The sequence below is a fragment of the Natrix helvetica genome (assembly GCF_964273705.1).
Source record: "Natrix helvetica genome assembly, chromosome: 3".
Taxonomy (NCBI): domain Eukaryota; kingdom Metazoa; phylum Chordata; class Lepidosauria; order Squamata; family Natricidae; genus Natrix; species Natrix helvetica.
The window spans coordinates 98,400,185-98,413,443 of NC_138549.1; the positions used below are offsets into that span (position 1 = coordinate 98,400,185).

At 33.4% G+C, this 13,259-nt stretch overlaps 1 protein-coding gene across 3 annotated transcripts in view; it reads left to right on the forward strand.

The window, feature by feature from the left end:
* Window positions 1–13,259, forward strand: part of SLC44A5 (solute carrier family 44 member 5) — a 186,290-nt gene that overhangs the window by 95,371 nt on the left and 77,660 nt on the right. Inside the window, exon 1 of one of the 3 annotated variants that reach the window (XM_081948271.1) lies at window positions 4,078–4,162. The exons of the other annotated variants lie outside the window; for them this stretch is intronic. Coding sequence (XP_081804397.1) covers window positions 4,126–4,162 — 37 coding nt within the window. The 5' untranslated portion in view covers window positions 4,078–4,125. Of the gene's footprint in view, window positions 1–4,077; window positions 4,163–13,259 lie in introns of those variants that run through there. 3 annotated transcript variants of the gene reach the window in all.

Consider the following 13,259-nt stretch of genomic DNA (forward strand, 5'->3'; position numbering starts at 1 on the left):
ACTGCTGTAGGCTTAGACAACAGTGTTATTTGTTAACATTGCCTGGTTCTGATAAATGATGTACCACAAATTTATCATTTTAACTAAATGACAGCCAACATATCTCCCTCTCTCCCTCCCTCTCTCTTTCTATCTCTCTCTCTCACATACACACACGAAAAAGAAGACCCCCAGGGTTCGTCCTCTTTTAATCATAGTTTAGTGAATGGATTTACACCTCAGTTATACTGTAAATAATTTATTGTGTTTTGTGAACCCAGTTAATTTTAGTCTATTCAACAAAACATGGTTAACATAATAACACAATCTTATTATGATTTTTCCTTCTCCCCACCTTTTGTTTGCAATATAGTGTCCACCTTTTGTTTGCAATATATTGTATAATTTATCTCACAATAAAACAAACTAAAGACCTTCCAACTCCTTAGTTTCCCCTGGCATGCATTAGATATCTAGAGTTAGTGTATTTTGCTCTGAAAATAGACCTTTAGCTTTTTGACATATATCTACTAAACAATCAAATGAGTTTTACTTTACTATTTTTAAGTATAAGTGGAAAATCCTTTTATCAGATTCATAAATGGTCAAGAGTTTATTACAGATAGTGGTTGTGTTGATAATTTAAGTGTTTGAGTCTTTGCCTCACTCTGTAGCACAGAGCTATTTCCCCAACTTTAACTAATATTGAATTTTAGATACGTCTGGCACAAGTTCATACAACAACTACAAATATATTTCTCTAGCAACACACTTTACCATTTACAGTATCACTTGTAATTTTAGCTATCACAAGATCTGCTGTTTGCATTAACTGTCACCATGTACGTATGTTAATTTATGAATGATGTAAATAATACACTGGATACATTTCTCTGATAGAGTATACAAAACAAACCCCATGCAGATTAAATTATGGTAAATTGGATCTCAAGTCCACTTGTTTACAGACCTTAATGACTTTGTTTTTTCAGCCTTTCTTGGAACTTTCAGTTCAAATGGCTTTCACAAAACTTGCTTATAATACTTGTCAAGCTCATAGGTCAATAGGACGGTAGGATCATCCCATCCCCTTGCTTCATAATAAGGGGAATAATGGCCACCATTCAATCTGTTTTCAAATTGATCCGTGTGTGAGAAAATTGAGGTCAGGAGGGACCTGGCAGTTAATGAGATTTTACATTTTAGAGAAGCTCTGGTCACAACTAGGAGCCAGATTTGCGTTGAAGTTGTTGTTAAGCCTTTTTACTTCAGATTCTGAAACTGGTGTAAGACCAGGTTCCTCTGACTGAGTTTCACATAAGAGTTTGAAAGTGAGCTTCCCAAATCCCCATAGGAACTGGGTGGGATATATAAATTGTTAACAATCCTGTTATCATGAGTAAAAATATAGGGAGACTTTTACCTTGAGCTGCAGAAAAGAGCTGTTACCATTATTTCAGATGTGAGACCAACATACATCTGGAAAAGTCAGATGAGAGATAAATGTTGGGAAGAGTTCACTATCTGAAGCCCTGAAATATACCAATTCTGTAACTGACCAAAATAATAAAAGACACCAAATATTATCTTTGATTTTCTTCTTCTTAATGGAAACTCGTAAAACTAAGCTAAATCTAAGCATTCTCCAATAAAAGTTTGGTTTCTCTGTATTGATGAAATTATTAGCCTTTATCCAGAATTGCTTTTATTGTATAAACTGTACAATGAAACAAAATGGTAAAAAATACTGAAAAAAGTAGCACAATCAAGCATAAGGTGTTATACTTAAATTCTTTCTCTTTCTGTTTGTTCACTGTTGCTGTTCAGCAATAGCAATAGCACTTAGATATATACCACCTCACAGTGCTTCACAGCCCTCTCTAAGCTGTTTACAGTGTCAGCCTATTGTCCCCAATAATCTGGATCCTCATTTTACCAAATGATGGAAGGCTGAGTCAACCTTGAGCCTGGTGAGATTCGATCTGTAAAACTGCTGCAGCTGGTGATCTGCAGAAGTAGCCCGCACTAACTTTAACCACTGCACCACTGCGGCTCTAGATAGATAATGCTTTATTCATACACTAAGGAAACAGAACAGAACAGGATTGAAGGTTGGGTGGAGGGATGAAAGGAGAAGCAATGTCCCAAACAAAAGAAATGATTTGCCCTCCGAATGGTGACTGAAAGTTGAGAAAGTTGTCAGGGAAGGTAGATAGAATATCCTGTAGGGAAGCAAGGCTGATTTAACTGGAAGAATGAATGAGAACACTCTGCATCACATTTCATATCAAGTGTGGTTTTTACAATATCAATAAATTGGTAGCAAACCTATAATTAAAATTATTTTAAAAGCATTTGGGTGTGTGTGTGAAAATCTAGTTGCTGCATTTTCTTGAAAGCTCAGGAGATCCTTACACTCCATTTTCTCTATCAGTATGTGGCCACATAAATCTATTTAGCTGCTTCCAGAATAACAAAATAATTATATGGGATCTTAGACAGTCTGTCCTCGAGGGCAACAGATGGCATCATTTGGAATCTCACCAAGAGAATTTTATTCTCAAATGGAATTTATTAAACTTGGATAATATCCCTCCAGGCATTATTTATTTTGAAGTAGGTTATGCCAGAGAGTGATTACAATATAGTTACATGATGACATAACATTTAGGGGAAAATATCTGATACGTTGAATTCTTTCTTTATTGTCTTCTTTTTACAGTAGCAAAGTAGGTTATACTTGAACCAATGTGCTTACCTATATCTTTATTCTAAGATTTTTTATAGCAGCATTGATATCCAGGGCGGTTAAGCTTCACTTGTATACAGTAATTGAAAACTGAGATTACAAATTCTAAAATCAGGCTTGTAATTTCATGTTATTGTGAAGAGAAATAGAAACATTTATAAGAACAGTTTTATATGCATGTGTGTATATAAATAATATCTGAAGTGTTTAGTATTTGCCATCTTCTCTACTTAATAAATTTTTAGTTTTTGATTCAGCATAGTTAAAAAAACACATATTCTAGGGGAAGCAGGTAATCATTCAGAATGTCTTGTCTTCAAATATGGGTCTTTTATTTGCTCCAGCAAAAGTCACAAATCTGCATAGCAGATGCATAATCTGCAAGAAATTAAATCCCTATAAATATTGTTAAGAATGATGCCAGCTGCAATGGTATTTCTGGTATTGTAGTCTTATCTGCCCTCTCCTTCGTCTTCATAGTCAACCATCTCCTTTTCTTGGGCCCTGACTAAAGATCAGCTTTTTTATGGAATGTACTTGAATTGGTTTTGATTTATAACCTGCTTGTCAAAACATTGGCATTACTATTGATGTAAAGATGAAGGCGCCTGCAGAGAGGAAAATTATCTGCAAAGAGTTTAGCCATGTGGATTGAGAAACCCGTATTTCAATTTTCCATCATTTTAAAATTAATTTAAAGGTTTTAATATAATGTATTATATTGTACCTGCTGTGCTACGGGTAGTTTAGTTTTGGCATCCTATGATATCCCTGAAATGGATGAAACTCAGAAAATATATGTTGATGTAAATTGTCATTTCCGCATTACCAATGGATCATAACCAGCATGTGTTTTGCATACAAAAAAAAGCTTCTTAGCAAATAGAAAATGAAATTCTATTGCAACTGCTAATATATTCAAATAACTTATTTTAAAATACTCTAAGCAAAACGTCTGGAATGTTTTTATATGTGAATGCAACAAATGCATGGAATGCTTTCCATCTCTACTACACCAAATAGTTGACAGTTCAGTTGATGAATTTCAAAATGATATGTAATGATAGAGACACTATATTGAGTACTAAACTGGCTGTGGTGGTTTCAAGTTGAGTCTCTATTTATATGGTTTTGGGGGGAAAAAGAACTTTAATGAAAATAGCATAGAATTCCTATTTTTATAGCACAGCCTTATTTTGGCATGAGATGAAATAACTGTTCAGAAAGCAGAAGTCCTGCCCCTATTTTTATTTGTGTCCTGATTGGAAGACTTGGTGTGTCACTCAGTTAGCTTTATTTTTAAACCTCGTCAAATAGTATTTTGTGGACATAAACTCACTGTACAAACTGTTCTTCCTGGCAAGGTTCTTGTAGTGGTTAGAGTGAGGAATCAGAAAATGGCTAAGAAAAAAGAATTCTACTACGGAAAAAATGGTAATCTTTTTCTTTCTTTCTTTCTTTCTTTGCCCTTAATAAGTAACTTGAGAAATATTTTGTGGTAAAGGCTGACATTAAATTCTTTGACGATCACTTTCTCTGGTCTCTCACAGTGTTTTAAGATGTACTAAAAAAAAAACACCAGCACCGTATGTAATTATTTCCAAATTACAAATTTTTGTTGCTTGAATTAACAGTGCTGTTATGATTCATTTGAATTTATATTTATCTTTCTTCATATAATTATGTTTTGGGACAATGTTTTAATTTTCAGTTAGATTAAAAGAGAAACCGTCTTTTTGGTTGTAATCATGCTTATTATTGAGTGTTAAATACTGATTCATACTTACTACCAGCTAAACATATACAGGAGTTAAACCAATATGTTTTTGAAACAATTAACAATCATAAAAGTTATGATAAGTATGAACATAACCCTAACCCTAACAATAGAATAAAGTTAAAGACAGTTCTTCTAACATACATATTATTAATAAAATTGAATACTTGCAAAAAGAAATATTAAAAAGAGTGTGTTTGTGTTATGAGCCATTCAGCTTATGTACATACATACATATACACGCATCCTAACATTGCTATTATTCCAAATTATGCAGAAAGAAAAGAGAAATACAATTTTAATATATAAAATAAATAGGTTTGGGGTTGACATTGGTTTAAAAATAGATTTTGCTTAAGTGAAAAAAATATATGTACAAATGTACCAATTTACCTAGACTTTACATGGATGGGCTAATGTAAAGAAAGATCTGCATTTATCTCTCCAAGCCTTTTTCCTATACGTTGAAGATTGGTTAGTCATGACTTTTTTGGGGATGCAGACAATCTCTAATATTTGACAGGACTTTTATAAAAAATATTCCTCTTTGAAACCTAGAATTTGTTTTGAAAATGATGTTATCCTTTGTGCTTGCTTTGATTCTCAATTTACATTTGCCTTTGATGTATGGTTGTATCAAAGAGTTAGGGCAGAATTAAGAATAACAATTATCCTTAGAAGACAGATGCCAGTCTCACTTTTACATATCCATATAGATTTAATAATGTACTTTTCCCAACATTATGGAAAAGTGTTGATATGTACAATACATTTACATGTGCTTAGTAACTACAATGTTTATTCAGAAGCAGGATACATTGCTAGTGAAGTATTTTCTCATGGGATTTTTATGTAGGACTGCAACACAAGGATACTACAACTGTCTTAAAAATTGTACCTATAGAGTGTTGATAATGATTTTTCATCCAACTGGAGAAAGGTAATAATTGGATGATATGATGATCAGTTCTTCTGCTCTTCAATATTTTAATTACTGTTTGGATGAAAACATGGAAAGAATGTTTATTAGATTTGCAAGTGATCTAAAATTCTATGGGATAGCTAATACCTTGAAAGACAGAAATAATATTCCAAAACTCTGGATAGATTAAAGAAAAGGCTAAAACGTACAGAATAATAGGCATACATGCTCCATTGTTCATTTAGGGCATGAAAAAGAAATGCACAGGTATAGGATGTGGAATAGTAATGTAATATCTGCCACCAAACTGAGTATGTGTGGGATGGCTTCAAAAAGCACAAGTGCAATTTTAGTTTACATCCACAGGGGTATAATTTCTAAACCACAGAAAGTGTTCGTTCCATTCTGTTCTGCTTTGATCAAACTCCACCTTGAATTCTCTATCCAGTTCTATGCACTGTACTTTAATAATAATTGAGAGAAATTGGAAGAAGTTGAGAGAAGGACAATGAGGACAAGCAGAACACTTTCTTTCATTTGAAGAAAGATTATAGGATCTGAGTATGTTTAACCTGAAGAAAAGGACAATATGATAGCAGTCTTCAAATAACTGAAAGGGTGTTGTATGAAAGAAGATTCAAAGCCTGTTATCTTTCCTTCCAAAATACAGGACAAAGTAATGAATGAGTTAGAGAAGGGAGGATTCCAGCTGAATGTTAGAAAAACTTCCAAGTCGCAGTTCAATTACGGTATTAAAAATGTGATGGACTTCAAGTATACTTGAGGGAGTTCTACCATTACTTATTGGCTATACCTTAAATTTATCTCCTGAGCCTGGATTTGATTTGAATAATTTCTATATTACAGCATTATTTATGTTCTACAGTTTGATCACATGGATATTTTCCAAAACTAATGTTTTATATTAGAAGTGAAATATATATTTTGATGGATACTGCAGTAGAAAAGAATGTATTAGTTGCAATGTAAACAGAAACAAATCAGGTTTCTGCATTTACAGAACAGGGCGTGTGTTTGTAAAGTTTTCAGATAGTAAGGATCTGGACAAAGTCTGAATGTAGTTAATGAACAGTATTCATAATATCTTTCAGGAAGGAAAGTTCACAAAGCATGCAATACTTTTACATAGTTATTGAGAAGCTAACCAGTGGAACATATTTTCATGGAAACAAGTATGAGTTTGAGAAAAGAGAAATCAGTGAAAGCATGTCTGTTAGCTAATGCTAGTTGAAAACCCATAGTTCATTTGTACAGATATTGATTTGAGAGGTATATTATAAAGTTGAATTGCATCAGGGAATTAGGCCTAATAAAATGCTTATAAATTCTCAGTATCATAATACCAGTAAGTCACAAAAATTTAAGGATATCTTATAGAAAGTTATTGCATTTAAATGATCAGGAAGATGCTTACAGTATTTTGTTGCCTAAAACAAATCAAATAAGAATAGTTTACTCTGGGTTTTTTTTTCTTTAGACAAAGTAAATACAATTTTTGTCTAGTAAGTTATTTATGTTTGAAACATCCTTGTTAAATCTAATGATGAATGTTTGAAAAAAGACAATGCATTTACAACTTTTAAAAATCTTTAATTCTACATTTTAATTCAGAGTAGAGCAGGGATAGGTTGCTTGGTATCTCCAAATGTTTTGAACTACATTTCCCAAGATTCCTTGCCGGTAGCTATACTAGCTGAAGACCAAAATGTCTAAAGGACAACAAGTTGCCTATCTCATTTTATAATAAAGTCTTCCAAAACTAATGACATTAAGTTAGACAGTAATGGGAAAAATGATACAGTATAATTAGTATACTACAATTACATAATAAAGTCAAGAACAGTTATATTGACAAGATGGTACTGAGCTTTTATCTGACAATGATGCAAAATTAAATCATTTAGTTAATATGGAGAGAAAGTAAGTTAAACTGATGGCTCAAGGAATGACTTCAGATTTGTTTTGGCTTCTGTACTTCATCTCAAGTACAGAAAGCTGTTCTTCCATTATGAAACTTTCTGCTGTTTTCATAATGATTGTATCATTGTGACATTCCCAGCAATTTGGAAATGCTAATTTATTATATATTCTACTGGACATAGAATATATAATAAATTAGCAAAACTTGCTATATTTTTGAGAGGTTTTAAATTTTACACTTAATAATAATGGGAAGCAGAAGTGATAAGTATTTTAATTTATATTTCTTTAATGTGCTGTAGAAGATTTAAAAATTGCTGAAAAGATTCTATCACACTGTGCTGAAATTATGAGCCAGTTGTGGATCAACTGACTCAGCCTAAACATTTTTCCTCTTTTAGACTTTTGAGTATGGGTAGAAGTATAAAAAAAAACCTACTGCTAAGTATATATATTCTCAATATAGTGAAGTAAACACCACATCTTAACAAAGTACCTATTAATCTGCACATTTCCCCCTTTGGAGTTTTCCAGTATTACTGCCAACATGGTCCTGTACACAGTGACTTACTATGCGTGGAGATGCTTAAAATAGTTTGTGTGGCCAATGGTGTTTTTTTAAAAGGTTCACTCTGTCCTGGAAATAGATTACTAATAATAAACAACTTTTAAAAGGTTGAGTTTTATCATTCCTGAATGCTGATTTAAGGAGAAATTTGTTTCTATTTGTGAATTTTCTGATGGGAATTTGTCTAGATCAGTGTTTCTCAAACTTGGTGACTTTAAGTCCTGTGGACTTCAACTCCCAGAATTCCCCAGCCAGCATAGCTGGCTGGGGAATTCTGGGAGTTGAAGTCCACAGGACTTAAAGTCGCCAAGTTTGAGAAACACTGGTCTAGATAGACATTCCAGTAGAAACATACTATGCGAACTCATTCAGTTATGGTTGTGACAAAAACTAGTCCTATTTAAGCTGCGAAATATCTCCACGGTTATAAAAATTAATTATGATGATGGCAACATCTATGCTGTTTAAATATTTTGCTTTAAAATATTTCCAGCAATGGAAATTACTGCAAAAATACATTAGCTTATGAACAAAACACTCTTCTTAACATTAGGTACATTCTTGCAAGTATTTAATGAGACAATATAGTATGTAAGTTTCAGACCAGCATTAAACTGACCTTAGAATAGCCTGCAACAGATTTATTTTCTGAAAACACCTGCAAACCTAGAAAATATAACCAAAAACACTACTTCGCTCCAAAAATGTACTGACCACTGATTACTTTTACATGGTGCCTGGTTTCTATCCATCATAACCTCACGTGATGTAATTGTTTATTGTTCAATCCTTTGAGTCTGCCATATTGGCATGTCAGACATTTCTCACACTAAAATGACCACGTAACAAAACGAGAGAGAAAAACAATAACAACCAGCAGGTATATAGACAACACAGGGAAGAATACAATAGGAAGAGAACTAATCCGTATTATCTCCCCTAATTCATAGCTCAGAGACTGCTCAAATGTTGGACAAATAATTTTCAGTTCTTCCTAGATAAAGATTATTTTCCTTTTCCTACAGACAGAGAGCTAGCAGCCATGCTATTACAAAGAGGGATGCCCAGGTAGGAAAGGATATGTATGTATGTATGTATGTATGTATGTATGTATGTATGTATGTATGTATGTATGTATGTATGTATGTCAAGATGGCAGTCATGCTATACAACCAAAGCCTTGTTCCATTTTACATGCATTTTGCATTTAAAAGGAGTGGGTTTCAATTGTGTACCACCATTTGCATTTTTTTTACATCCCCCTCTTGATACAGGCACACAAACCAAATTTCAGATGCTAACTCCATATTTCCATGTTGCAAATTACTTTTTTTTTGACCCACAGTATTAATTTTAAATGTGAATTATGTTGTCATTGCTCAGTATAATCACAGTCAATTAGTTGACATATTAAAGCAGATCTGAAATCAGATATTACAATATTTTTGCTAAATTGTTTGTATTCTTCCTTTGTTATTTTTACAAATTACTGAAGGCAACAAACAGACCTAATACTCCTTCCTTGTCCTATTTTCCCTGGAAAAACAACCTTGTGAGGCTAACTGAATGACTGGCCCAAGATCACTCAGCTGGCTTTCACGGCTAAGGCAGGATTTGAACTCATGGTCTGCCAGTTTCTAGCCTGGTTCCTCACCACTACATCAAACTGGCTGTCAGTATAGAATATATTGAAATATATAAATATTTCAATATATAGGAACCAGTAATATAAGGACAAGTTCTCCATGGGATACAGTTTCAGGATTGCCATCATTACAATACAATACAATAGCAGAGTTGGAAGGGACCTTGGAGGTCTTCTAGTCCAACCCCCTGCCTAGGCAGGAAACCGTATACCGTTTCAGACAAATGGCTATCCAACATCTTCTTAAAGACTTCCAGTGTTGGGGCATTCACAACTTCTGGAGGCAAGCTGTTCCACTGATTAATTGTTCTAACTGTCAGGAAGTTTCTCCTCATTGAATGAAACAATTTCAGAGAGCATTTTATAAGCTTGTCAGGACATAATTGTCTACTTCACATTCAACAAGTGGCATAGAGAAATTCAAGTTTTAAGACAAAAGGCAATGTCTCTTTAGCAGAGACCTTTTCTTTTTTCTACTTTATTACAGATAAAATTGATTAAAATTAATATCTTTAAAAGATTAAACTCACATTGATATTATTTTTGAAGTTTTTTTCTAGTGTGGTTGATGTGGGAGGAATTGTAAAAAGTATAAACAGAAACAAATATTGCTACAGATGCTTCTCTGACATTATCAAGAAAGGCATTTATATTTTTGCAATATCATGACCTTCCAAGGCCATTATCTACTATTTATTTCTTTGTTTAAAAACAGAATTGTTAAACCACACATTTCTTAGCACCACTAATTTACAGTGTAGGAGAAGTCACCCTGCACCATTCGAAATTTCACTTAAATCTGCTCTCTGATTAATACTGCTCAGTGCTAAAAGCCAACTTAATCATTTTTGTAATCAATTCACATTGCCACCCAAAAGAACATTTCTAATGATTTCTTCAATTAAAACCAGGAACAATCCATATATTTCTATAACAAAGCATCTATCTACTCTATCTAGATATTTCCTCAACTAAGGAGTACTGATGAGAATTGTAGCTGAACATATTTGGAAGTTGCCAAGCACCATTACTCTTTGTAACATGAAAGACACATTTATTTGCTGTCAAAAGCTACAGGAAGTTTCACAGTCAACATTGTGTTACAAAATAGAAAAAAGCACTTCTAATGCTCAAATTAAACTATCAGACCCAGTATTATTTTAGACTGTTTATTTTATGTATCCTATTATTTTAAAATATATTCTACTTCCACTGCGGTATTATTTTAGACTGTTTAATTTACTTATCCTATTATTCTACTTCCACTACAGATATGGATTACATACTTTAAAAGGCTCATTAGTTAAACAGTCCCTGATTCTATATCATGGTCTTTGGTATAGAACACATGAGTTATGCTCCTGGTTAAAATTTATTAGGGCTTCATCATTCTTAATGTGATTCCTGACCTCTATTTATACCATGTATCACAGAAATGAAGTGTTGAGCTTCATTTCTGAAGACCACAATGATAACATATTCAATCTCTAAACCTACACTGATTCAACAGTTCCCCACTCCCTCCCCTGATATTTTTGCCTTGGGTAAAATCACACAATAAACTCTTGTAACTCCTGCCAAGTATTTACAAAAGAATCACAATAATTCAACCTTTGGTGAACTACTCTTTGAATGCAGGCTCTGGAAACACCCGACTCTGAAATTATAATACAGTAGCTCCTCTGTCTTCTCTTCAGCTTCTACCACATCACATAATTTCTCTTTGGCCTCTTCTTCAAATTCCTCATTTCCCAATATTTTGCCACACTTCCATCAAACTGGATTGATAACTTGGCACATGTCCACAGCTTTAAAAAGGTTCTCCTGATCAAAGCAAACATTTTTAAAGGCAGGTTTTCTTTTCCTCTGTGATCTTCATAATATTGGTGCTAGCTGTTACAAAATGTTCTTGCTATCTTCTATATCTCCATCCAACCAATTTCTTTTGGGTCCCCCTTAGGCCCGGGATTCAAGTTTGAATGAGATTTATAAAAGTTCTTTTTGAAGACTTTTGTTCTTCAGGCCATCTTTCAGAAAATCAAGATATTTCCTTCCTATTGATGTCTGAAGAGCACTTGGTTTCTACGTGAACCAAATGATGCTGTTCCCGAGTCCAACATTTGTGTCCTTCCAGAAAATTTAATCTTTCTTCACAATGTTCTCCCAAATAGACAGTAGGAACAACGAAGTTTTGTTATTAGTTGGCCAAACAGGATTAACCTCATGTTTACTCTATGAAACTGATGGCAGCACCAGCAGTTTTAGCAAAAACCCTTGTCAGGAAAGCTGTAGGCTATAAACTGAGATTCCAGCAGCGTTTCAAGATCAGTGCTTTTGCTACCTTTCCATGTTGCACTACACTGTGATTCAGGCACGAGTATCGAGAGAATAATAAACATTAATGGTTTAACATCATTGTTGGCCATATGCCACAGCTGAGTGGTAGTAGTTCAAGAAGACAGATCACTAACCCTTGATCTACTGCATTTTATATGGCATTGTTCATCCAGAAGGGTACCAAAGTGCTATGCAAGTGAATATATATTCATTAGTCTTGGAAATGGTAAATGATATAATTTATATTACATTTTAGGTATCTGTTATAAATCCCTTGATTCATTTACTGATATTTTTGTTGTTTGGGCCTCAGGCTTTTTTGTGTGTTTAACTTCTACTTCTACTAACCATCTTCATCACTATTTTTTTTTCAGTGCCACAGTTTTCCATTTCACTGTCCTATGTCTGTTTTACAGAGTCCCATAATGGTGTCACACCACGAGAATATTCTCTGAGGATGAGATAGATATAACATTATTTGAGAAAATGATATATTGTGTTTTTAAAAATAGCAGGTCATTTTTCTAGCTACAGCCTCCTTGAATAAATCTGAGTATAATTATATATAATAGTTCATGGTTATAAATAGTCTTATACATGGCTATTTTTTTCACAACCCTATAGCATTTAAAAACCTTTCCCAGCTCTTTTGATCTTCAAAATAATTCTAGATAAATGGAAAAGAGATGGCAACAATTCAAAAGGACCAGCATCGTAAGGACCTTTCTTATCAAAACAAAGTTTGAGAAGTTGTTCTTACAACTTGTATTGCCTTATAATTGACCCCCCTGAAAAGCTTCATTTCATATCACTTAATTTATGCAGCAATCTTTTCTTCTAATTAGGGTTTTGCTCTTCTGCTCTTTTTGCAATGCTGGTTGTTTTTCTGCTAGTTAGAGCCATTCATACTTTCCATTGAAGAATGTGATGGTTCAAGCACTCATTTTAAGAATAGTGAAGGGAATATTGAGGCTTTTACTTTATTATGTTCTTTAGATACCAGTCAGTTCATCAAGAATGCACAAAAGGATACAAGAAAAAGAACATCAATCATCCAGGTTTTCTCATTTCCCTTTAAAGAAGTTCCAATACTGTTGTATATTCTTGATTTTTTTTTTCATCTCTTCTCTTAACCACCACCTATCTAAATTTCAATCACTTTCTTACAACTTATGTTCCTATTGTGGTGATTCATGGTTAGTTTTCAATAAGTAATGAAGCTGCTTTATTTAAACAAATCATTGTTGAGATTGACTAGCATTTTACAGTTGATCCATATAATAATTCAACTAATTATGTACTTTCAAGTTGGTGTAAACATTTAGAATTACATAACTAGAC